Below are 27,304 nucleotides of genomic sequence, written 5' to 3'. Positions count from 1 at the left end.
AATGTAGTATATTTATACTTCCTCATTAGTAAAACGAATACCCAGACCCTGCTTTTATATTATTGTTGAAACCACTGTGAGCTGACATTCATTTCATTTCTTAAATTCACTAAGTAGCCAAAGAGGTGGCAGTGCATACGCTTATACCCAGCACTCGGAGGCAGAGGCAGGCAGATCTCTATGAGTTCAAGACAGCCTGGCCTACAGAGTGAGTTCCAGAATAGTCAGAGCTACACAGAGATACACTGTCTCTGAAAAACCAAGGCAAGCAAACAAAATAAATTCAATAGGTAAAAATAAAGGTTTGTATTCTTAAAAAGGGGGAGTCTTGAGTGATGATTCAACAGTTAAGGTTGCTTGCTGATCTTCTGGAGGAGCCAGGTCTTAGCACCCCTGTCAGGCCCCTCCAACTGCTTGAAATACTAACTCCATGGTATCTCAACCCCTTTTTTGGCCTCCACAGGAACCTACACATATATGGTATTTACTTTTATAGACACATGCTGTGGGACAATGGTCTTGTTCTCTGTAAAGGTTTGTCAGTTGTACTGGTTTAATAAAATGCTAATTGGCCAGTAGCCAGGCAGGAAGTATATTTGGGGCAACAAGGCAGTAAGAATAGGCAGGGAGAAAAGAAGAGGAGAATTCTGGGAAGAGGAAAGCCTCAGTCTACATTCCTCTTCCAGACACAGAGGAAGCAGGATGAGACTGTCTCGCTAATAGAAGGTATCAAGCCATGTGGCTAGCACAGACAAGAATTATGGGTTACTCGGTCAACAGACATACATATATGCATATAAATAAAATAACAAAAACAGGTCTTTAAATTTTTGAAATTAAAAAAGTTACCTACCCGTCGGTTTGTGAACACAGAATAGCAGTCCTTCACTAGTACATTCTTGATCATATCTGTGTCCGTGATAGCTAACACGGGTGTTTGACCATCAAGCAACCTGTGCAAGGAAACCAACTGATTAACTCAAGCTAGGTTATAAAGTGGGAGCCCCAAATTCTCACTTTGATCCCAATGTTATATGACCTTCACTCTGGCTATACAACATGCTGTCACACTAATTCCAAGTCCAACTTAGGGAGTGTGACCACAGATCCATGGAGTCTTTGTAAAGTGACAGGTGATGTCATTGAAGACACAATGAGTCACTTAAAGATAAAACAGTTTGTAGTGGGAATCTCGTAGAGTCATTGTAAACATCAGGATGAAAAAGTTGTTTCTCACTGTGTGTAAGATAATGGCAGAATATATTAATTTCTTGTTCAAGGCTCCAAGATCTTGAGGAAATCTTAGTCAGGAACAGTGATTGTTTTCTATGACTTACAGTTGTTTTCTCTATGGGATTTTCATCCATTGCATGTCTTTTGTGCTATCCAGCACTATCCAGGTAAGCTTGGAGGGCTTGAATTATTAGCTACTGCAAACAGTGTACAAAAAGGACTGGAATTGCATGGGTGTGATTAGTTCTTTCAGAGAACATATAGAATAGATCAAAGTGGCTTTGGCATGAGGAACTTGTTGTATCCCAAACACAACCTTTGTGTAGAATCAATAAATACATTTCTAAACAGAGATTTGAAGTTTAGTTCACAGAAATTGTTCCTCCCTCTTGCCAGAGAGCCTAAAATTAATTTCTGGAGTTTCTTTCCCTTGAACATCCCACACAACAGGGAGCACTAGGCATTTGGTGCCCAATGTCATGGGTTCAGAGATGAGAGAGGTCCGGACACTCCAGATCTGGTGATAGAGTACGCTCAGAGCAGTCAGGAGTTGAGGATAGGACCAGGACTTGTGAATTTCCCCATCTGAGGAGCAGCAATTTGCTGGTTACTTAGTGTTTGTTAAGAGGAAATGGAGTGAATGTGAGAGAAAAACAGCTCACAGAAATTCTGGTAATAGTTAACAGACATTGCTATTGGTTTTATGCTCTATGTTCAATGAAAACTGATGGTATGGAAGCCAGTGTTGAGAGCCTAATGAGCCCATGTGAGAGAGGAGCCTATACTTCCCAAAGAGGAGTCAAGAGTTGCTCTTTACATAATTTGATCTCAAATGCTCTGCATCCATTGCAGAGTGAGGAATCAGAGAAAGGTCCATCTGAATTTGAACAGGGAAGTGAAAATAAAAACATTTCAGGCTAGTAATAGTCAGTGAGAAGAGTAGAATATTTCCTCACAGGAAGACAGGAATGTTGTTTCAGAGGAAGACGAAATCGAGGAGCATCAAGATAATGGAGATGAGACACTGAGAGTAACAATTAATGGGAATGTTTGAAACTGAGAAGCTTCTGTAAGGCAAAAGACAGGGCCAAAAAGATAAAATGGCAGCCTACAATATGGGAAAAGATCTTCACCAACCTCACATTGGACAGAGGACTGATCTGCAAAATACATAAAGAACTCAAGAAATTAGATATCAATATATTATATAATCCAATTAAAAACTGATGTATAGATCTAAAGACAGTATTCTCAGCAGAAGAATATAAAATGACTGAAAGACATTTAAGGAATTTTTCAACATCCATAGTCATCACAGAAATGCAAATCAAAATAACTCTGAGATACCATCTTACCCCTGCCAGAAAAACTAAGGTCAAAAATACTGTTAACAGCTTATACTGGAGAGGATGTCAGTGGAAACTCCTCCATTGCTGGTGGGAATGCAAATTCATAGAGTCACTTTTGAAATTAGTATGGCAGTTTTTCAGAAAATTGGGAATCAACCTACCTCAAGACCTAACCATACCACTTCTGGTCATATATCCAAAGGATGCACAATTATACCCCAAGGGCATTTGCTCCAGTATGTTCATAGCATCATTATTTATAACCAGAACCCGGAAACACCCTAGAGGTCCCTCAACTGAAGAGTGGATGAAGAAAATGTGGTACATTTACACAACGAAGAACTACTCAGCAGTAAAAAACAATGCTTTTTGAATTTGAAGACATATGGATGAACTAGAAAAAACCATGCTGAGTTAGTTAACTCAGACTCAGAAAGAGAAATACGATATGTAGTAATTTATGAGTAGATATTAGACATAATGCAAAGGATAAATATGTTACATTCCTCAGCTCAGAGAAGCTAGGTGAAAAGGAGAACTCTAAGAGGGACACATGGGGAGGGCACCAGGAAGGGGAAATAGTGAAGATCTAATGGGTGAACTAAGAGGGGATATAAGGGAGGGATGGAGGATGGGAACTTGAGAGATCGAGATGGCCAAGTTGGGGGATGGACAGAGAGGGAGAGCAATGAAAGAGTATTGTGATAAAGGGAGTCAATATGGGTTTAGGGAGAAGCCTGTTGCTAGGGAAACTCCTAGGAATACACAAGGATGACCCCAGCTAAGACTCCTAGCCGGGAGGATGCCTGAACTGGCCTTGCCCTGTAGGCAGATTAGTGACCCCCCTAAGACCCATCATAAAATCTACATAAATCTACATCCAGTAACTGATGGAAGAAGATGCAGTGATCCACAGCTAAGCACTGGGCTGAGCTCCTGGAGTTCAGCTGAAAGAGGGAGGAGAGATCATATGAGCAAGGATGGTCAAGATCATCATGGGGAAAACCACAGAGACAGCCAACTTGTGCTAGCAGTAGTTCACTGACTCTGGGCTGACATCTGGGGAACCTTCATGGAACCAAACGAGGCCATCTGAAAGTGGGTGACAGTTATGTGGCTTGTTCTGCTAGAGGGTCCCCTAGCAGTGGGACCAGGACTTATCCTTGGTGAATGAACTGGTTTTTTTTTTTGGAGCCCATTACCAATGGTGGAATATCTTTTTCAGGAAGACTCAGGCGGGAGGGACTTGGTCCTGTCTCAACTTGGTATCCCAGACTTTGTCGACTCCCTAAGGGAGGTCATATCTCCTGTGCGGGGATGGGGATTCAGATAGGGGGATCTGGGGAGGTGGGAGAAGGAAATAGATGTTGAACTGGGCTTGGAGTATAAAATGATTTTTAAAAACTAAATAATAAAAAGAGAAGAAAAATAACAGAGATTCTACTTCTCTTCCTTCTTTAGATGACACAATCTTAGAGGTGCAAAAGTTGAAACACCAGTTGCACAGTTACAAAAATTAAGGATGCAAATGGGCAAACTCCAGAGACAAAGAATAAGAGAGATTAAAAGAGAAATCTTCCCAGGAGAAAAGATGAAAGGAGAAAAAACCTGAAAAGACATTTTCCTGTAAAATAGGCAAGTGTTTAATCAAGATAAAAGGCTTTTCCCTGTAGAAGAAGGGAAAGTGTTTAATCAAGACCTACAAATAGGAAGGCTCAAGAGATGAATAATGATGGGAGAGGAAATCCTCTTCCCAGTGGAAATAGAGGAAGGGCAAAGGCCATACCAATAGAAAAAGGAATTCAGATCTGCTGGAACCCAGAGCTCTCTGGCTGAGTGATGCCTGTCAGTGCTTTCTGCAAGGGCCAGCAAGTGCAGAGAGGCAACACCTGAATTCCAGAGAATGATGGGTGGGGTCCGCTGCTGCAGCCTGAGGTAACACAGTTGGCTCAGAAGTTAGAATTTTCCTGTTAGTTTGCTTAATTTTAGTTTAAATGTTTTTGCTTTTTCCTCAGAGAGGGAATAACTCAATATGAAATGTTTCTTCATGGGAAATGTTTTTCCTCTTGGTAGTGGGGAAAACTCATTATTAATAATTCCTAATTTGAAGAAAACAACTGAAGCAAGCCCAACCTGTAGTACAGAAAACAATTGTAACGAGATCTTAAAGTACTAAGCCGATGATGTTTAAATTTCCAAATGTATTTATCATTCATTATATGGAGGCTGTTCATTTCTCCTGATCATCTGATTAATTCTTAAATGAATGTTCAATTTTCATAGTAAATGACATAAAGAAAAATTCATAATTTTGAACTATGTAACTGGGTATAATCTTGTCTAGTTATCACTAGTGAGCATTTGATTCTGCTCTTTATATTGCTTTCCAGAAGCTCTTGGTTAAATTCTATAAAATGTAGTTCCTGAAGCTGAGTAGATTTTTAGTTTATTAACTAATATGGCTGTGAAGGTGAAACTCATGGAAATAGTATCTTACTGACATAGAGCCTACAAAAATTATTTTCCACTAAATAAAATGCAGGTAAATTTTACCACCCTGTTAATAATTGGCAGGTCAATTTGACGTGTTTCTTGGGATCCACAAAAAGGATCCTCTTTTTATGATTTAAAAGAAAATACTCCATGGGTATTGCCTTGAGTTAAGTCTTAAAATCAGATAGAGATTGTTTTTAATGCTTATTTAGATGACTTTTAAAAAGAACGTAGAGAATATTCATACATGAATTCCGCATGTTCCTGAAAATGATTATATCCTCTCTGGGTTATACAGCTCAAATTAATATTACTACAATTTCAGCACCCACTCATAAAACGATGTTAGAAATGAGATACAGTCCTAAAACAGGTATTGGAAAAATAGTCAATAAAAGCACAGGCTATTTAGATTGCCCAGAAATAAGACAAGGAAGAAATTATCTACCAAAATTTGGACTAGGGGCCAATGCTGGAAGTCCAACTGCTTTGCCTTAAAAAATTGTTCACTAATAAGTCTGTATGGGTGGAGCAGTGACCCATGATTTAAAAAAAAGTTACACGCACTTGATCAAGTAGGACAAATCAGTCAGATGCTAAACACATGAAAAAAAAATACAAATCCTTGGCATTCTCCTCTATTTGTAATAAAATAAATCTTAAACATGATGGTGATTACTTATTTAAAAAGCTGTAAAACAAGTAATTCAACCCATGGGTTCTTTACAGTCTAGAATTCCATTACTTTATTGCCGAAGGCTTGGTTATAATAGTTGTTAATTTAAAAGGTAGCTTTTTTTGTTATTTCCTTGCAGCAACGAGATAGTGAAAAAAATGCTTTTATACTTTCTACTTATTATAATTCCAAGCCTGTAGAAATGATATAAATGGAGTTGGGAGGTGGTGGCTCACACTTTAATCCCAGCACCTGAGAGGCAGAGACAGGCAGATCTCAGTGAGTTTGAGGCCAGCCTGGTCTGCAAGAGCTAGTTCCAGGAAATGCTCCAAAGCTACAGAGAAACCCTCTCTTGAAAACCCAACCCCTCCCCAATAAAAAACAAAAGCAGAAACAAAAAAAGGTATAAGTGGAAAATACTTCCCTAAGGAATGTTAAATAATCCAACTTTATGTCAATATTTTATAAATAAACCTCTGGAAGTAGTTCATAAACAGTTTCCTCAATTCATTGTTTATCATTCTGTTGAAGGATCATTGATCCAGTGTGAACCTCGAGACTGTATTTAATAAAATCAATCTTTGGTCAAGAGTCAGAGCCAACAGCTAGTTGGTGATAAGCTAAAGAATGCATAAAAATTATTCTAATTCTACTTGGTATAGTTCAACTACATTACCTGTAAGAAGTGATGCTATGGATACTCAAAGAAATGAAATTTGGAAAGTGGATATATTTCACTTAGTACATTAGTAAAAGATAAAATATATACATCATACTATTGATACATACTCAAGATTTTAATGGGTATCTGCCTAAGTTCTGAAAAAGGTTGATTCTGTAATTATAACTTTATTAGAAACATGGCTATAATGGGCAAATCAATGCAAATTAAACATAAGCACCTGCTTATGTTTCCAGTAAAGTAAAACATCTTGTGTGCATTGTAATTAAAACACAATACAGGGATAGCACATAGACAAACAATTGTTGGAAGCTTTAATCACATTTTAAAGGAGATATTATTAGATGTCACTTCTGAAAGGCTATATTTTTAGAGCAAGGCCAATGGTTTGGATGCCAGGGAGTTGTTGACACCATTGCAAGCTCACCTGTGATGATTCCAGTCTAAAAACTCTCTTAAAGAATATTAAGAAGAACTCATAGGACGATTGGATTGATGGTTGCTGTGGTCATGGAAATTATTGTATTGACTGTAACTATTGTCATGCCTGGACTAGCTCTTCATAAGGCAATTCAGACTGCTGAATTAATTAAAGTCTGGCATGAACATGCTGCAGAACTTTGAACTAAGCAAAATAGAATAGATAGTAAGGTAGTCAATGAAATAGCTGATTTGAGACAAGTTGTAATTTTTTTTTCAGTTTTTTGAGACAGGGTTTCTCTGTAGCCTTGGAACCTCTGCTGTAACTAGCTCTTGTAGACCAGGTTGGCCTTGAACTCACAGAGATCCACCTTCCTCTGCCTCCTGAGTGCAGGTATTAAAGGGATGCACCATCACTGCCTGGAAGCAAGTTGTAATTCTAATGGAAGATCAGTTAGAGACTTTGAGGGAGAAAATTAAATTAAAACGTGATGAGAATATTACATCTTATTGTATTACATCTTTAAGGTTTAATGAAAGCACATAAGATTGGGAGACAGTTAAAATGTGTTTGTTGCATCACCCTAATTCTTACATGATTTTATTTACAACAAGCAACAAAGGAAACTTTTTCAATTGAGTTAAATAATGTATCTGGAATGGATGTCATGGAAAGCATTGCAGATTCTTAGCTTCATTAAATCCTATGCATCATTTTAATAGATATCTTATTCTAATGATTGTTTTATTTGTTTGTGCTATAATAATTCTACTGACTTTAAAATGTATTCCTGCTCATAAACATAATACTGTGAGACACTTTTGTGTATATATCTAAAGGATGCTCAACCGTGCCACAAGAACATGGCTTAACTAAGTTCATAGCAGTGTCGTTTGTTTGTCATAGCCAGAACTTGGGAACAACCTAAGTGCCCCTCAGCCAAAGAATGGATAAGAAAAACGTGGTACATTTACACAATGGAGAAAAATGGTACATTTACACAGCAGAAAAAAATAATGACATCTTGAAATTTGCAGGCAAATGGATGAAGTTAGAAAATACCATTTTGAGTGAAGTAACCCAGACCCAGAAAGACAATTATCATATAAACTCACTCTTACGTGGTTTTTAAACAAAAAGCAAAGAAAACCAGCCCACAAATCACAATCCCAGAGAACCTAGACAATAATGAGGACCTAAAGAGAGACATACATACATAGGAAGTAGAAGAAGACAAGATCTCCTGAGTAAACTGGGAGCATGGGGACCATGGGAGAGGGTTGAAGGGGAGGGGAGAGGCGGATAGAGGAGCAGAGAAAAATGTAGAGCTCAATAAAAATCAATAAAAATGACTATGAGACAAATGATAGAGGAAAGGCTATCTTCACTGCATGACTGCATAATCTTCAATGTAATTAAAATCGGTTGAACAAAAAGGGGAAATGTAGTGGGAATCTAGTAAACATTAGGTAAGCATTAGAATGAAGAAGTTGTTTCTCACTGTATGTAGGGTAAGGGCAGAAGGTAACAGGTCCTTGTTCAAGGCACCCAGACCTTGAAGGAATCATAATAGAGAACAGAGATTGCTCTCTATGATTTCTAGCTGTTTTTCTGAAGGGTTTTCCATCCATTGCATGACTTTAGTCACAAGAAAATCCAGGCATGCTTGAAGGTCTTGAGTTATTGGGTACTGCAGACAATACACCGTAAGAAGTAAAGTTGCAGGGGTGTGATGATTTCTTTCTGAGAACATATACAACCGATCAAAGGGACTTTGGCATGAGGAACTTGTTGTACCCCAAACACAACCTTTGTCTAGAACCTTAATTATGCTTTTAAACAGAGGTTTGAGGTTCAGTTCACAGAAACTGTTCCTCTCAGCTCCAGAGAGCAAAAATTAAACTCTGGAGTGACTCCTCATTTGACTGTCCCGCACAATACAAACACCTTACAACAGTTCCTAAAGGTATCACAGTTAGAAATGAGAAATGGAAAATTTAAGACTATATGTGTATATATGAGAGTTGCTTCTAACATTTTCTTTGATTTTTGCTTATTTAAAATATTGCAAAGGGCAGGAGAGATGGCACCACAGTTAAGAGCATATATTCTTGCAGACGACCTGAGTTTGGTTCCTAGCCCCTATGCTGGATGGCTCACAACAAACTGTAACTCCAGCTCCAGGGGGATCCTATGCCTGAGACTTCCATGATTATCAGCAGTTATGTGAAGAGATATGCAGACATGAGCATATATGTAATTAAAAGTATTATAATATATTTTTAAAAATAAAATTTGGGGGCTGGAGAGATGCCTTAGTGGTTAAGAGCAGTGGCTGCACATCCAGAGGACGCAAGTTTACTTCTTATTATATTATAATAATATATTTGCTATATTATTATAGTAAAAATATAATAATTAAACCCTTAAAATAAAATATTAGTATCAATATTAAATGTTTTGAAGTAAAAATAAACTCTTCAAAAATTTAAACTAAAATATTAACCTTAAAAAATAATTAAATATTTCAGTATACATGTTAGGGATATAACTTGGTGGTGGAATGACTGCCTAGATTGCACCAGGCCATGGTTTTGAAACACTGAGCTGAAAAGATGAGTGAACATGCAGAATTTATATGAGGCACCTTATATAACATCTGAAGGTCAGAAAGAACATTAGAGCCAAGTCAGTGGGAAGGAGAGCTGCCAAATCCTGTTTTCAGTACTCTGGAACTCACTGCAACTGGGACTATCTCCATAAGCCCTATGGGTGATGTGACTGTCAACATTCCAGCAGGAGGCTCAAGGTCCTGAGCCTGTCTGAGGATTTACACACAGCTAGTTCCTGGGATGGGAAAGCAAAATGGCCCAACGAACACCAGCTCAGTCCCTGGAATCTACAAGGTGGACTGAGAGAACTGACTGCCGCATGTTGTCCTCTGACCTTTACATGTATGAAATGAAGCACATAATCCTCTGTGATAAATGAACAAGTATAGTAAAAAATTAAAAAGAAAATAGTGGCTGGGGAAGGGCAAGAAGTCTGTCAGTCGTGATGCATTAGTAAGTTGTTCACATTCCTGTAAATACCCTCTTGCTCACTCATGGTTCTTTAAGTCAGTCCAGTTAAATTCACTGGTACACACACAGACACAAAACTAATAAAAATGTAAGAATAATATTTCATATAAAAATGATATTAGGGCCAGACAGGACAGCACACGCCTTTAATTCCAGCATTTGGAAGGCAGAAGCAGTCATATCTCTGCATTCAAGGCAAGGCTGGTTTACATATCAAGCTCCTAGCCAGCTAGGGTACTTAAAGAGATCCTGAAGGGAACCTTGATTGCTCTTAGGACTATAGAGGGAGGGGAATGTGAGCAGGGGGAAGGAAAAGGGAGGCGGGGAGGAGGTAGAAATTTTTAATAACTAACTAACTAACTAAATAAATAATTCTGTTTTTTAAGCATGTCCAATCTCTTCAGTCTTTGCTGTAGTCTTTTGGCTCATATCTAAGAAAACATTGACAAATTCAATGCTCTGAAACTTTTGTGCTGTTAAAGTCTGAGAGTTTTATAATTTAAGCCTTGACTTTGACCTCTGATTGATTTTGGATGAATTTTTTTATACAGTGTTCAGAAAAGGTCTGATTTCATTATATTATGTGCATATCAACATGTTGCCTTTTCAAAATAACATTTTAATTTAAGAATAAACTTTGAGGATGTATAACACATAAAAAAAAGAGAGACCCTGTCCCAAGCAAATAAATAAACAAACAACAATAAAAGGATAAATAAATAAAATGTCAGGCTAGTGAAAAGTTGAAAACACTATCAAATGCTGACAAGCAATAATATTCACATGGGGTCATTAGACAGACAGCAAAGCCTGCTGTTGGCATTGAATGAAACTGTCTTTATGGGCTCTGACAACTCAGCAGATCCCTGTGATAAGGATGGATGAGAAGAGATGAAGAGGAAGAACCAGAGCCTCCTCCCATTTGTTTCTGTCTTACAGCATAATGACAACACTCACTCCAAAGCTCTAATCTAACTCCAGCATCAGTGAAGGGAACAGTTCCTGCTGCTGGCTCAGCCACTTACAGAACCATTGAGGACATGGATCTAAGGAAGAACACTTTGGTTTTTAAATACATTGAATCTCCAAAGTCAGTTCAACAAGACAGGACACAATGATAAACACTTCTATCAGAAGTCTTAGCAGCAGATGGTGATGGTGCATGCCTGTAATTCCAGAACTAAGGTGCCAGAGGCAGGTGGATCTCTGTGAGTTTGAGATCAGTTTCGTCTACAGAGTGACTTTCAGGACAGTCCAAGACTGTTACACAGAGAACCCTGCCTCAAAAACATAACAAAACAAAATATCAAAAACACGACGTCCAGAGTCCTTGGAACATCAAAGCCTTTCAAAAAGCTACAATATACAATGTTCTAAAGATAATTAGTTTTGTGAACCATGGCACTTAATGACACATGGCATCACCTTTCCAACAGAGAGGCCATTACTACAATTCTGGGCTGGCGTTGTCTGGCACAAGTAGAGTACATTCTCCTAAAATGAGTCAACTCCATGGGACTTTCCAGAATACTCACCCCCACATTTTTCCATACTTTTTATAGCACTTAACATCAAATTTCCATATACCCTGGAATGAGAAATAGCATGAAATCCATTATTGTCCTGTATGTGCCAACCCTTCTATAGTCAGGGAACCAAACCCTCAAATCCCATGAAGTAAAGTTTACTGTTTCTGACAGAGAAAAGTTCTTCAGTAACGTTTAGTGGCACCAGCAAGATGTCTCAGTGGAGAAGGCAGAGCAACAATGCAGGACACCTGACACCTTCCTGTGGACTCTGCATGCAAACTCATAGACATACACATGTGCACAGCAGAAGATACACACAACAATAATCTTAATAATAATAATAATGATAATAATGAAATTGTTTTGAAGAATTTGCAATCAAAACATAGAACCTTTAGGAAGAAAATCTGAGCTGATGGTAGTGCAAGCTTTCCCACTCACCCTCTGGACTTGAGCTTGGGAATGTCTGCTGTGGACTGACCATAGGCCAGGAGTCAAAGCTCTTTTAACACAAATGATCCACATAGACTTAAATGTGGCACATGACATGCTTATTATTGAAGTTTCTAACACAGTTAGAAACCTGTGTGTACCAAATTAAATTTTCTTTGTATCCACACAGGACTTCCCACAGGGCAGGGTTCCCTGCCCTCTCTTAAGGAGGAAGGGGGAAGGTGGTGGGTGAATGGGGGAGCAGGAGGGGAATGGGAGGAGGGGAGGAAGTGTAAATTTTTTAATGGAAAAATAAAATAAAATAAAAAATAAAACAATCCAAGCAACATAAAAAAAGATTTTCTTCAAAGAAGTATAGAAGTGCCTTCCCGGCACCTGCACTGGGTAAGAAATAAATTTCTTTTATTGCTCACATAGTCTGAGCTCCTAAATAACAAGATTAAATGGGATGGAGATCTGTGCATTTTACCAGAGGCAAACCTGAGGCTCAATAAATTGACATCAGGGCCACTGAGAAGACCCCGATGGGAAGGCACTTGCCACCAACCCTGACAACCTGAGATTCATTCCTAGGACTCATATGGTGGAAAGAGAAAACTGACTCCCACAAGTTGTCCCTTGACCTACAAATGCATGCTGTGGCACATACACACTCACCCCAAAATTAATAAATATTGGAGGAAGTTGACAATGAGGGCTGTGGAAATGGTTCAGTGGGAAGAGCTCACCATAAAAGCCGGAGTTTGAATCCCCAATATCTGAATAAATGACAAATCTGGGTTAAAGTCCTCCAGTATCTCCACTTGCAGGAGGCCAAGACAAGGGATCCCTGGAGCAAGCTGACCAGCTAAACTAGTGAAGTAAGAGAGAGCTGGGTTTGTGAGAGACCCTACCTTAAAGTATAAAGTGACAAACCCCCAATACCAACCTCTGGCCTCTACATGCACACGTATATCTATGCATATGAACCTGCATATAGATGGGCACATGTTAGTACATTCATACACACTATAAACACACACACACACACACAAAAACAACAAAACATTTGATAGTTTCAAGTTGACAATACAGCCCTAAAGAATCACTGGACATTCTCTACTATCATGAGAACACACAGTATGAGGAAATCTCAGTGTTTTCTATCAAGCAGCATTTAATAGAACTGAACCATTATTGGTCACTATAAGTCAACACTTACCTCATAGTAATTCAGCAGAGTTCCTAAAAATGGCAGAGGTTTGGGCCCAGGAATTCCCTGTTTCTTAAAAACATCATGGTTATGGGTGCCGTATCTAGAGAGTGAAACAGAAAACCTTGTGACCACACATACAGCAGAGAGGAGATAAACATGACCAAAAACAAAACATAAAACATAACAACAAGCTGACTGCCCCTCCAGTTCCTAGGGCTTAGGGTGAGGGTCCAGTGTGCATGGCAGCCCATGGTTTGTATATGTTCCTACTGAGTTCTGGTGGCTCTAGCTGGAACCTGACAATCTATCAGCTCATACCAAGAGTAAATCTTATCAGAAAACCCTCTCACCTCAGCAAGAGGGAGTTGAAAGTATGTGTTTAACTAGTAGATCTGTTTAACATAAACATGAACTTTAATAGCTGGTGTCACTGGGGCTTCAGTACAGCAGAGAGTGCGTGACTAGCACATGGAGACTCTAGTCTGACTCCTTTTTCTGCCAAAAAATAAAAATGCAAAATGTGCACAATTATTTCATCTCAGGCCTTCAAGATGACTGCACAGGTAAAGGCACTGGCTGCCAAAGCTGACAACCTTAGTTTGACTCTCAGGATCCCCATAATAGGAGAGAAAAGACTCCCCAAAGTTTTCTTGTAACCTTCACACACACAGACACATACACGTCTCATGTGCTGTCTCTAGCCTCAATAATTAAAAGCATGTAATTTCAAAGTTTTTTTTCAAGAGTTTATTTTAACTTCTGTTATCACATTTTATAATTTTATTCTGGTGCCTGTGGAAGGCATTAGGTCCCCTGAGACTGTAGTTACAGATGATGTGAGCCACATGTGGATGGTAGGATAGTAGCCTGGGTCGTCTAGCAGAGCATTCAGTGCTGTTAACCACTGAACCATCTCTCCAGCCCCTGCTTTCCTTGTCACTTTTGACCTTGCACTCAATACCAGGATACAGGTCTGAATACAACCCCAACACGAGGACACGGTGGAAGAGGAACTTTGGTGGTTACTCACCGGTATAGGAGCACCAGGCTGATTACCAGGAGCACCCAGGTTTCCAGTGAGAGAATTGAAGTCAGGTCCATCGTTGCTTGTCTGTCAGCAATGTTCCCCTCTGTGCTCTCCCTCCAGTTGTGTGTTACCTTTTGCAGGGCTTCCCTTCCACCAATGGTGCTGAAGGGTGCCCAGCCTGGGGTGTTTATACCCTGGGAAGATGTGGTCCAGGTCTGTGTATGACCAGGACTTTGGTCTCCTCTTAGCCTTGACAGAATATGAAGTTCATCATAGCCTATTTGACCTTCTGTGAGTAAACATTCTGTGTGTAATCAATACACAATGTTCTCACTTTAGGAAGACCAAAGGTTCTTTTTTAAAAATCAAATATTTAAGCAAATTCATTGACATGAAATACCCTTTCACCAAGGCTGGCTTATTTCAAAAACACATGAAGTAAAGCCAAAATTGTGCTATCTGTTTGCAGATCTTTACAGAAAGTCTTTCTCCCTCCCTGAAAGATACTTCATTGTTTTTCAGAACTCAACTCAGAAAAAAAAGAGTCTCTTTGAATCTGTTCTCACCTGCCCCTAAGAGATAAAACCACTTCTCTTGAGGTATGTCTCCTTCACATGCATCTCCTTCCCTCTAGCCAGCACTGAGGGTCTTCCTGTACAGCACCTTTACTAGATTGTGAGAATATTCTGGACAACAGTCACCAATATGTAATATAATGGTCATTCAGTCCTGTCAACTTGAGTTGGGAGGGGTGGCTGGGTCGAGCAGGTTCCAATTATGTGTTAAAATCTCTTTGATTAGTTGTTAGTAAATGTTAGAGGAATTTTTTGGAGTGATGAGAATGTTCTAAAACTCACTGCCTGTGTAGCTTGTATAACCACATAGAATCACATTTAAAACATTTAAAAAACTACACTGTGAATGGCTAAATCATGCAATATATGAATATGTGTGTATTCATGTTCTGATTAATTGCTTAAAGCTGATGTATTGGTTAAAGTTTTTTTTTTATTTGAGACCACTGATGCTTGTTTGTTTGTGAAAAAGAAAATCCAGGAGTAGTGGTAAGAATCAGCTGGGAGAGTGACAGCTCAGCAGTCACAAAGCCCTGGCTCCATCCCCAGCACCACGTAATTTGTGGTGCACTTCTCTAATCCCAGATTCAGGGAGTAGAGGCAGGGGGATCTCAAGTTCAAAGAGGAAGTTGAAAGCTACATAAGAAGTTTGAGACCAGCCAGTCTCACATGAGACCCTGTCTTGGGGAACAAAAACCAACAACAAAACAAAATTCTTCTAGTCCTTCAATACACCAAAATTCATTACCTGTTGCTCCATGCTAGTGGTCATTATGAGAAGAGAGAGACCTTACCACTTACTGCTGAACTGTTGACACGGCTTCTGGGTGAGAGGGAGGCATTGTATGCATTTGTTTGGGGAGTGGTGAGAACACAGGCTCTAGTGGACAGATCTAAACCCACGGTCACACAGATGGCACTAGTTAAAGTCTATATGACACAGAAGAAATCCCAAATATGGGAAAGAGATTTGCAGGGAGAAAGGAAGATTGACAGGGGTGGGAGGGAAATGAGTGAGAGTGGAGAAATTGGCCAGAATGCATTATATACATTGTGTCAGACAACAAAATTTATTAAATAAAAATAAGTACAGAATGGCATTCTGTGTTGGGGATGTAGCTCGGTTGAGAGAGTTCTTGCCTAGTACTCACAAAGCCCTAGGCTGGATCATCAGCACCACAGAACAGGGCCGGTTTCTTGTAAAAAGGAATGGCGAGCCGCTTCCTGCTGCCCAGCTCCAAGCTAGTTTTACCCAGTATAATTACACAGAAACTGTATTCATTTAAATACTGCTTGGCTCCTAGTTCTAGCCTCTTATTGGCTAACTCTCACATATTCGTTTAACCCATTTCTAATAATCTGTATGACCACTTGACTGTGGCTTACTGGAATGAGTCTAACCAGCGTCCTTCTTGGAGAGTAGAGCCATGGCGTCTGCCTGATTCTGCTTTCTTCTCCCAGCACTCTGTTTTGTCTACTCTGTCTATCTAAGCTGCTGTCCTATCAAAAGTCCAAGGCAGTTTCTTTATTTGACCAATGAAAGTAACCCATTGACAGAGGCCCTCCTACTCCATTCCCCCTTTTTCTGTTTAAATAAAACAGAAAGGCTTTCATTTTAACATAGTAAAATTATATATAGCAAAACAGTTATCAAGCAAGAATTACAGTTACAATATTTATATTTACTTTATCTTTTATCGTAACTAAGGAAAACTATAAATATCTATCTATTCTTCAACTCCATCAAAGACTCCAGAAGGATACAATATTACCTAAGCAGACAAGAAATAAGCAACTTCCAAATTCTTGAAATGACAGAGACATCTCGCTGCCTGTACAGTAACCAAAGTTATTCTGTTCCATTGGGGCATCCATCTTCAGCTTACAGACCCATAGTATCCAGCAGACATTTCCATGAAGCAGGAAATATCAAAGACAGTTCAGTCACTTTCTTTTGTATCCTGCAGAATATCTCGCAGATTCTTTCATGAATCAGGAACCCAGAAGGATCATCTTACATTTAGGCAAGTTCAGCAGTCCTCTCTCTGTGGGTTCTTTGTGTCCAGTTTATGCAACAGTCCAGGCAAGAGCAGTTTCTTGCCCAAATGGCTAACAAACTCCATAAGAAGCCTCTTTGATGCCCATCTTCCTCTTGAAGTAGCTGGTGCTGCCAGGAGCAGACGTGTCTCATTGTCATGAAAACTCTAAGTTATTAAAACATTTAAAATGCCATATTCTGTAGTCTTTGAAAGATATGAAGAATGCCTATCTAACTGAAATATATCTATATATATCTAGAAAATCTAACTAACATGACTACAAGCTTGATTATTATTGGTGATTATCCATTAACAACCTACATTTCCTAATTATACATTACATTTTTAAAATGAACTACACAATCACAATACCTTCATCAAGATCAGAAATACATATACATATAACAAAATTGACCTTAAAATCCATACCAATGCAAATTATTCATATCTATATCATATCCCCATTTAAATGTAAAAGAACATTTCTAAACAATATTTGGAAATATGGGTGCAGTTATTTTTCTCCAAACTGCTTCCTGCTGTATTGGGGTGCTGTTATTCAGGTCTTTCATGGTATATCCTGTGTGCTAGGTTCCTCTCAGTCAGCAGTTGAGCAAAGTAATTTTTTGAGGGTGTTCACAGCAACCTTTCAGGAGGGTGTGGTCTATCATACCATATTGGTCTAAATGTAATTCATAGGTCTCATCCTTTGTGAAAACAGAAGAACCTCTTTCCCAAAGCATCATATCCTTAGACCCAAATTCTGAAGTCATTATACCTTTAGAACATATATGTTGGTTTAGTTTGGCAGCCCATACAATGAAATGTTTTTCTGTACTTAGCTCCTTCACCGTCAAAAAATTCAAAGAAAACACAATAAACATAATCCAGACTCTCTGTGTATTTTCCATCTTTATGTGGCTTATTTTTCTTTACTTCTTTTAATCTATAACTATCTGTATTGTTTCTTTGAAGACCTTACCTTCTTTTTTAAAGCACTAACTTTACTTTATGACTTTTTAATACTCTTCTTCTTCTCTCTCCCAAGCCTACATATGTCTGTTTAACACTATGACCCATTTAGAGGTCTTTTATGTCTGAATCTGTCCTATTGTGAATCTGTAATTCTTTACTATCCAGGAGTACTTCTTAAAATGCTAAGCACTTCTTAATAACTTAACTTGCATCATGTAGGGGTAATACAGTACCTCTTGTTTACTGCCCAGTCTAAACATTAACTGAGCTGTTATTATGATAATTACGATGGCTTCTGCCTGAGATCAGCACAGTTTAGCATTACAGAGGCTCTCCACTTGTGCCTCTGAGCCATGTGCATGGCACTGCTAGCATGGTGGAGCTGCTTGTGCCTCTGAGTCATTTGTGCCTCTGAGCCACATGTAGTGCTCCCCTTTCAGGCACACAAGGAGTCCAGTTTGCCATCAAGCAAGCCATAGCATTTTACTCACAAAAGCCCATTCAAATGCTCTGTCTCCCGCAGGAGCCAGAGGTCGCGCTGGCAGCACAGCCTAGAAACTGGTATTTCAAAACTACCACTTTCTAGTAGACCTGATTCTGATGCATACTCAGGCAGGAAGAGTTGAGCTACGGGCATGTTGGGGTTTTTTCCCGGACCCTGAGTGGGCACACAAACATCCGGGCCCAGAAATGCTTCATAGCCAGAGATTGCACCAGCGGCAAGACCCAGATAGCCGCGTTTTAAAATGGCATGGCTTTTTTCTGCTGCTATTGCTGAATCAGGAAATCTCTCTATGGCACCCCACCAGTAAACAGCAAAAAGCTGTGTTAAACTCTTTCTATATTTGAGTCTAGAATTCCTTTTAAAGCCCTCTCAGGTTTTACGTGGCATTAGTTAACCACGTTGGGCAGCCAATCTGTTGTAAAAAGGAGCGGTGACCGCTTCCTGCTACCTGGCTCCCAGCTAGCTTTACCCAAAATAATTGCACAGAAACTGTAATCATTTAAACACTGCCTGGCCCCTAGTTCTAGCCTCTTATTGGCTAACTCTCACATATTCGTTTAACCCATTTCTAATAATCTGTATGATCACTTGACTGTGGTTTACTGGGCTGAGTCTAATCAGCGTCCTTCTCGGAGAGTAGAGCCATGATCTGCCTGACTCTGCTTTCTTTCTCCCAGCACTCTGTTTGGTCTACTCCGCCTATCTAAGCTGCTGTCCTATCAAAAGTCCAAGGCAGTTTCTTTATTTGTCCAATGAAAGTAACACATAGACAGAAGGCCCTCCTACTCCACCAGGTGGTGGTTCTAATCCCTGCACTCCAGAGATAGAGACAGCAAGATCAGAAGTTCAAGGCCGTTCTCAGCCATGTAGCAAGTTTGAAGCCTACCTGCGATACAGTGATAGATACTGAATTAAAAAAAAAAACAAAAAACCACATAGCCCTCCAAAAAGAAAATCAGTAGACAGAGACTCCAGGTTTTTAAATATACAACATTATATACAGCATTTTTATAGTTATATATTTTAATATACAGTATTGCAAATACATGTTCTCTTTTTTGTTTGTTAAATTTTTTATTTAAGAAATTTATTTTATTTTACATACCAATTCCAGTTCCTCCTTCTCCTGCCCTCCAGCCTCCCCCTTCCCACTTCTTAACCACTCTTCAGAGGGGGCAAGGCCTTCCTTGGGGAGCCAACAAATTCTGGCATACCAAGATTTGACAGGATCAAGCCCCTTCCCCTTGTATCAAGGCTGAAGAAGGTATCCCACCAAAGGGAATGGGCTCCAGAAAGCCAGTTCATGCACCTGGGACAGGTACTGGTGCCACTGCCAGCCCCCCTAACATATCAAGTCACATAACTGTCACCCACATTCAGAGGGTCTAGTTCAGTCCTGTGCAGGTTCCCGAGTTGTGTATAGTCCCTGAGCTTCCACTAGCTCGGCTCAGCGGTCTCTGTGGTTTTTCCCATCATGCTCCTGACCCCCTTGTTCGTATGATCCCTCCTCTGCCTCTTCAACTGATCTCTGTGAGCCCAGCCCTGTTGACAAAAAAAAAAAAAACAAACCTACATTGCCCTTCAATAAGAAAATCAGTAGAGAGAAACTATAGATTTTTAAATATACAGTATTATATGCAGTATTTTTACAGTTATACATTATAGTATGCAGTATTATATCTATATGTTCTCTATATAATTCCCTTCTGTGGATGTAAGCAACGCAAATTCCCTGGGGATGTACCTCAGTAGAGCACATGAGCAGCATGCATGATGCCCTAGATTCAATTCTCTTTAGCAGAGGAAAAAATCCCAAATACAAAATGTTGAGGCTGCATTGGTAACACTTTGGGTGGGTGAGACGGCTTGGCTGGTAAAGGTGCTTGCTGCCAAAACCTGATGACCTGAAGCTGACTCTTGGGCCCACATGGTGGGAATAGAGAATCAACTCCTGCAGGATGCGGTCTGACCTCCCCTCCTTGCATGCTATGGCACATCAGACACACATAGAAAGTATAAATAATATAAAAATTTAAAACAGTACCCAAAACCATGTATTTATTTGTTATTTCCCCTGTAGAGAAAAATCATGTGCATGTGATAAAGCATACACCTGTCCGACACACTGACCAGGTGATGACTGTTGGCATGGATTCCAAGCGCTCTGGCCATGTCCTGTGATGAGCAGGGCAGATAGCTGGCCACGGGCCTAAGGCTTCATAGTTTCTGGATTAGTTCCTGACACCCAGTTCTTTCTCATTACTCTGGTCCTATTTACCACTCAGGATCTCCCAAGTCCTCCTGCTCAACCAGGCTCCAAGAGCTCCTGATTGTAGGACAGAGCACTAAGAAAGAAGGATTATAGAGAAGTCATCCACCCATTGTGGCTTTGTGGTCTAAAGATTACATTATTTTCTTGCCACGGACCGGTTCAGTGGAGCCACTCAGAGCGTGGGAGAAGCAGGGTCTTGGTACTCAGGAGGGCACGAGGTCGGTGAATGGCAGACAGACACAACACATAAGAGAGCGGTTGGAATCTACTGTGATTTTACTGAGTTTGTGTTTTCATTATATAATATTCAAACAAAGAACAAATCAGAAGGTCATATATAATCAGTTGGCACAGTATGAAAGCTTCTTTTAGTCACATCAGTGATTTTTAAGAAAAGCATATTATCAGAAGCAGATGTTAGACATAAAACATCCTTTGAAGAGGAACTCTTGCCCTTGGGAATGTAAATCTCAGACAAGCGGTTTCATCTATCTAGTAATAGAAAGTTTCTGTCTTATTATCACTATCATGGCCCTTTCTCTTTCTAACTCTTTCTTGACCGGCTCTCTGCACCTGCTGAAATATACTTTTTTGTACCTTCTTATGCAGCAGACACCAGGGGGGTTGGGATCCAGCAAGCCTATCCATAAAGTTCAAAGTATAATATAACACTATTTGTCCATTAACATAAACCCATCTATTCCCTTGCTCATCATACACCCCGTGTATGACAAGGGTTCTGCTGTAGTCTTATACATTCCTATACTGTGCTTCCCTATCCCAGAACTGTTCCTGAAGAGATAATCCTTGTCTTGTAGATATATAGAATATCAAAAGAGATTGTGCAAAGCCCATATCCCACATTGCCAGCTAATCGAGAAACTGTCTATGCCTCAGCGGTGGCTAATACTGGGCCATCTGCCATTGACCTCCAGGAAGGCTAGTCCCAGAGGACACATAGCTCCCATCCAGCTTAATGATGTATGTCATGTCACACAGATGACACTGGAGTTGGTGTGGCATTTTCTCAACTGGAGTGAAGAGTGTGGAAGATCACTCAGCCACAGATGCATGCACACTTGTGTACCCTATACCAACAAAGCTTACATCAGATAATGATATCTAAAGTTTACTGCTCTATGTACTTTGCACACATTAATTTTTATCATCCATTCCTCAGACCCATGAGTATCGCCCTATTACAAGTGAACAAACTATGTTCCAAATGATAAATATTCATCTCAGGTTAAATAATTGATCCCTAATGCAACAAGGATCCAAGAGATCATGTGGCTGCAAAGCTCACGGTCTTCATCTTTTTTATTTGCATTTTTAAATAAAGACTGCATTATCACCCTTATTCTCTTCCCTCTAATTCCTCCCATGCCTCCACTCCATCTAAATATTATGATCTCTTTTAATTATTATCGTTATACATATATAAGCATAAATATATGAAAACAATGTGCTGTGTCCATTTAATGTGGCTTGTTTGCATGGTTTCAGGGCTGACCACTTGAACCAGACAATCAATTAAGGGACTCATTCCTAGAGAAGACTAATTCTTCCTCTCTCAGCAGTTATTAATTGCCTATAGGTTCATCATCTAGGGGTGAGGTTTTGTGAGATTCCCCTGTCCGCATTAACGTGTCTATTGGTGATGTCAGTGTTCAGATCTTGTTAAGGTGACAATATTGTTGTCATTTCACGGGTGTTACTTCCTAGCATTTCTAGATGACACCATCTCACAGCAGACTTTCTGGTCCTCTGACTCTTACAATAATACTGTCTCCTCTTCCTCAACGTCCTTGAGACTTAAGTGTGGGATTGTGCTGTAGATGTCAGGGTCTTCATCTTTCGCAGACTTAGCCTTGCCCAATGCCACATAGGATTAGTAGGGGAAACAGCAGCTCATTCTCGGCTTTGCCAATGGGTAATACTCAGAGCTCTGCCCTCTAATCAGGGACAAGATAAGGACTTCCAGAAAGCCCACAGTGAGGGCTGGAGGAAAAAGATGTAGGAATGTCATGCTATCCTTCTGGCCATAAAGATAAGCCCTGCTTTAGATTTTTATACCAAAGAAAACTCTCAAGGATGTCCACATGAATTTTTAATTTCCAATCCTTCCCAGAGACTTTTGTCATTGACACGCATACAGCACCTCACAGCTTGTAAGTTTTTTCACACTCTCTCTGTGGTCCTCATGACAAGCCCCTGACATAAGCAGGCTGTTCTAGTCCCCATGTTGGGACTGAAGCCATGGCTCAGTGGTCAAGAGCACTGGTTGCTCTTGAAGATGGTCCTGGGTTCAGTTCCCAACACCCACAGCTGGCTTACAATGGTTTGTAACTCCAGTTCTAGAGATTTTTGGTCACCTATTGGCCTTCAGAGGCACCAGGTATGTATGTGGTGCACAAATATCCATAAAAGTGAGACACACACACACACATACACACACACACACACACCTAATCCCTTTGTTAGAGACTTACAGCTAAAGAGTTTACCCAAGGTGACTCTCTCTCTCTCTCTCTCTCTCTCTCTCTCTCTCTCTCTCTCTATATATATATATATATATATATATATATATATGGTAAAAGCCAAAGGATTGGCTTTTTTACCATATATATGGTAAAAGCCAAAGGATTCCAAAATATCACCTCAGCACTGAGACTTCATAAGGAGCGCACCTTACTCAGCAATATTAGAACTTGCTTCAAATCAAACCTACAAAAAAAAGAGGACACCAAAGGGAAATGTGCATGTCTTTCATGTGAGAATCAGGGCACCCCCCAACTCATCAGAAATCCTAAACATAATAAGCATAATAACAAGAAGTCAAACCCAGTAACAGGGGTTCAAAGATGACACTCTGATAAGCTGGACTTGACTCAAGCTCAAGTGTACTTAGAAAAGAAAACAGTGCTAATATTAGCTGTCATATTAACTTTGAAAGGCAATGTTACAGTCTGGCAAGATAGCTTAAGGGGTAAAGTCACCTGTCTTCAAATCAGACAACGTGGGTTCAATTCCCAGCACCCATTGGAAGGTATGAGGGAATAGATTCCCTGAGGCTGTCTTTTGGTCTCAACAGCCCCCACACATATGCACTCACACATAAATAAGTTAGTATGAAGTAAATAAGTCCGTAAAGAATTCAGTGAACTGGAGAGATGGCTCAGCACATAGTGCTCTTGCCGATGATACAGATGACCTGAATTGGGATCTCAGCACCCATGTTAAATGGCTCACATCTGCTTTAACATCAGTTCCAGTGGGAACTGAACTGGCCCTCTGTAGGTACTGCACACACACACACACACACACACACACACTCATACATACACTCTCATGCATTCAGGCACACCCAATGCACAAAATAGATGCTCACTCAATAAACACACTGTATCTCTCTCACATTCAAATACTAATAATGATTCATTAGTTCTGTAAATAATTTAATTGTGAGCAACTGTGTGTGTATACAATTAAACTATTATATCTCATCAACCTAACAAAGTATCCTTTAAAAGTATAGAGAACACATCCTTTTTACAATTTTCTTGAGAATTTTATACATGAGTATTGAATTGACATCAATTCCATCTTACTCTCTCCTCCCTCCAACTCCTCCCATTACCCAATCCCCTCTCAACTTCTTGACTTAATCACACTAAGTCCACTTAGTTTTGCTCATGTGTACATCAGTTTTGGGATGATCAATTTCAGGTGTGTCAACCCACAGCCCACAAGCCACACACAGCCAAGAGTAACACTAAATTTAGACCCCCCCCCCGGTCATAAACTTATTTGAGGCATTGTAAGTTTGGGATTTGAGGAATAATACAAGTTTTTGTAACTCAATTTTTGGTTTGAAGGCATGGATTGTGTAGATGACAGTGTTGTCACACAATATCAAAAAGCTGGACTCAAATCCATTATTTGACACTTTCACCATTAGCATATCCAGCTTTTTTCTCTGGACCTTTCCCACCCAGAAACTTTTACCTGAGCCATCATTTTATCAGAAAGTCTCTCGGTTGACTTTCTGTGTCAGTTTGTCTTCATTTCGCAAGTCCATCATGTCATGCCATAGTAATCAGGAGGCAAAGTTTAAAAAGTCATAGATGAAAATAAACATTTGTTCTACCTCCCTATTCTGCTTGAACTCAGCTAGCATCAAGGCAGCAAGTGCAGGAGAAATGAGTGTATCCAGAAGGTCATTTACCCAGGATGAACTGGGTTCATGAGTTAAAACTGTAGACCATTAATTGAGACAAGGGCTCACTTGGTAATTAGCAAATAGAAATAATCAGCCATAAAAGTCAGCAAATTTCAATCACTTGCTACATTTTCTTTAAACTACATTTACTTGTTTATTGGAGAGTCATGCCATGGTGTATGTTGAGGTAAGAAGACAATTTTGAGGAGTTATTTCTTGACGCTCACCATGTGATTCCCAGGGACAGATCAAGTCCCTAAGTTTGGCAGCAATTGTCTTTACCCTTGATCCACATCACTGCCCCACACTTTTTAATACAGCAAAATTATGCAATAATGTAGCTGTCTTAACTCGGGTTTCTGTTGCTGTGCAGAGACATTATGAGCATGGCAACTTTTAGAAAGGAAAATCATGTAATTGTGGTGCCTTGCATTTTCAAAAATTTAGTCCCTTAGCATCATGGTGCAAATGGTGGTGTTCAGGCAGACATGGTGCTGGAGACAGAGCTAAGATTTCTATGTCTTGACTTGCAGACAACAAGAAATGATCTGTCTCACTGGGTGTGGCATGAGCATATTTCAGACTTCAGATCTCATCTGTACAGTGACAGACTTCCTCCAACAAGATCCTACCTACTCCAATAGGTCACACCTCCTAGTGTACCGCTCCCTTTGAGATTATGGGAGCCAATTACACTGAAGCTACCATAGATATTTAAGTTTCAATTTGGCACAGCCTAGAGTCAAATGAGGAAGGGATCTCAGGAAAGAGATTGTCCAGGTCAAATTGGTCTGTGGGTACATCTTCAGGGATTGTCTTGATTATTAATTAATGTAGTAGAGTTCAACCTGTTTTGAGAAGCATCTTTACCCAGGTAGATGGCCTTGGGCTGCATGAGAAAGTTAACTAAGGTCGAGTCTGAATCTTACAGCAAGCAGTGTTCCTCTATAGTTTTTACTGAAGTTCCTGCCCTGGCTTCCTTTCTACATGGGAAGTAGAAAAAGACAAGATCTTCTGAGTAAATTGGGAGCATGGGGACCTTGGGAGAGGGTTGAAGGGGAGAGAAGAGTCAGGGAGGGGAGCAGAGAAAAATGTAGAGCTCAATAAAAATCAATAATAATAAAAAGAAACCATTCTCTGTGCTCAGTCAGTATTTCTGTCATTCTGGGAGAGTCTGTCAAATGACCTGTATTACTTTCAAGTCTCTGGATTGCCAATCCTCTTTTTGTGAAGTGAGGATCATTTTTTAAAAAAAAATTTTTATTTTAATTCATTTAAACTGTTTTTTCCCAAATTCTCACTCCCTCCTCTTCTCCCACTCCCCTCCCTCTTCCTCTACAGACCCTCCCACCCCAACCCCTCCAATCCTAAGAGAGGGTCATGCACCCCGCCCTGTGGAAAGTCCAAGGCCCTCCCTACTACAACTAAGTTGAGCACGGTTTATATCCAAAGGGAATAGGATCCCAAGAAGCTGGTACATGCAGTAGAGACAAATCCCAGTGTCACTATCAGTGGCCCCTCAGTCTGCCCCAACTCTCAATCCTCCTCAGAGGGGCTTGGTTGCTTCCATTCTTGTTCACTCCCAGTCCAGTTGGAGTTGGTGAGCTACCATTAGCTCAAGCAAACTGTCTCAGTGGATGAACCCCTCATGGTCTTGAATTCTTTGCTCATAATCTCATTCCTTCCACTCTTCAATTGGGTCTTGGGAGCTCAGTCCAGTGCTCTGATGTGGGTCACTGCCTCTGTTCCCATTTGTTGTTGGACAAAGTTTCTATGGTGATATTTAAGATAGCCATCAGTCTGACTACAGGGTAAGGCCAGTTCAGACACCCTCTCCTCCATTGCTTAGGTTCTTAGCTGAGGTCATCCCTGTGGGTTCTTGGGCATTTTTCTAGAACTGGGATTCTTGCTAAGTCCATAATGGCTTCCTCAATCAAGATATCTCTTTCTTTGCTCTCATATCTGTCCTTCCTCCATCTCAACTATCCCATTCTTTCAAGTTCGAGGATCATTGTTTTTTGTGCACACTTACAGCTTTTTGAGGGTTTGTTAGGAATATGTATTCTATATTTAAACTTAAAATGCTGTGTATTGGTTGTGCTTTGTCCCATGAGAGTTGGTATATTGGAAGTTTGGCCCCAAATCTGATGATATTAAGAGATAGTAAGACCTTGAAAGAGGTAGAGACTAAAAAGAGCCCATCCCTGAATATTCCTGACTCTGGCCTCCTGTCTTACCCAAGGAACATGCTGAGATTCAGCTCTCTTCTTCCCAGCTGAACAATCCTCAGAAGCAACCATGGTTCATATTGGTTTAAGCATGCAGATGGTAGATGCATCTACATGGTGTTCGGTCTTTCAGACTCACAGAATACAAGAGTGATGGAGTCATGGGGGCTTCTAACAACATTTTCAAAGAAAGTTTTGGGGGTCAGACAGATGTCTGCAGCAATATTAAAGCCCCTAAAGAATGCCCTCAAATGGGTTAGAGGTATAAAAATGAAGCTGAGAGTCATACTTAAGAAGAGGCAGAGCAACTTAGAGTATGACATACCTACTTCAGAAAGTTGCAGTCA

The 27,304-nt window shown here is 40.0% G+C and overlaps 1 protein-coding gene across 1 annotated transcript in view; it reads right to left on the bottom strand.

Moving 5' to 3' along the window:
• Positions 1-14,285, bottom strand: part of LOC148123088 (cytochrome P450 3A11-like) — a 31,432-nt gene extending 17,147 nt beyond the window's left edge. The window contains exons 1-4 of the mRNA XM_087903269.1: positions 14,145-14,285; positions 13,121-13,214; positions 11,473-11,525; positions 854-953 (exon numbers count right to left, since the gene is read on the bottom strand). Coding sequence (XP_087759395.1) covers positions 854-953; positions 11,473-11,525; positions 13,121-13,214; positions 14,145-14,215 — 318 coding nt within the window. The 5' untranslated portion in view covers positions 14,216-14,285. The remainder of the gene's footprint in view (positions 1-853; positions 954-11,472; positions 11,526-13,120; positions 13,215-14,144) is intronic.
• Between the last annotated feature and the right edge of the window lie 13,019 nt (positions 14,286-27,304).

Source organism: Myodes glareolus, chromosome 2, assembly GCF_982192425.1.
Source record: "Myodes glareolus chromosome 2, mMyoGla1.1, whole genome shotgun sequence".
NCBI lineage: Eukaryota > Metazoa > Chordata > Mammalia > Rodentia > Cricetidae > Myodes > Myodes glareolus.
Note: the sequence above shows the minus strand (reverse complement) of the source record. Positions and strands in the feature narration are given on the sequence as shown.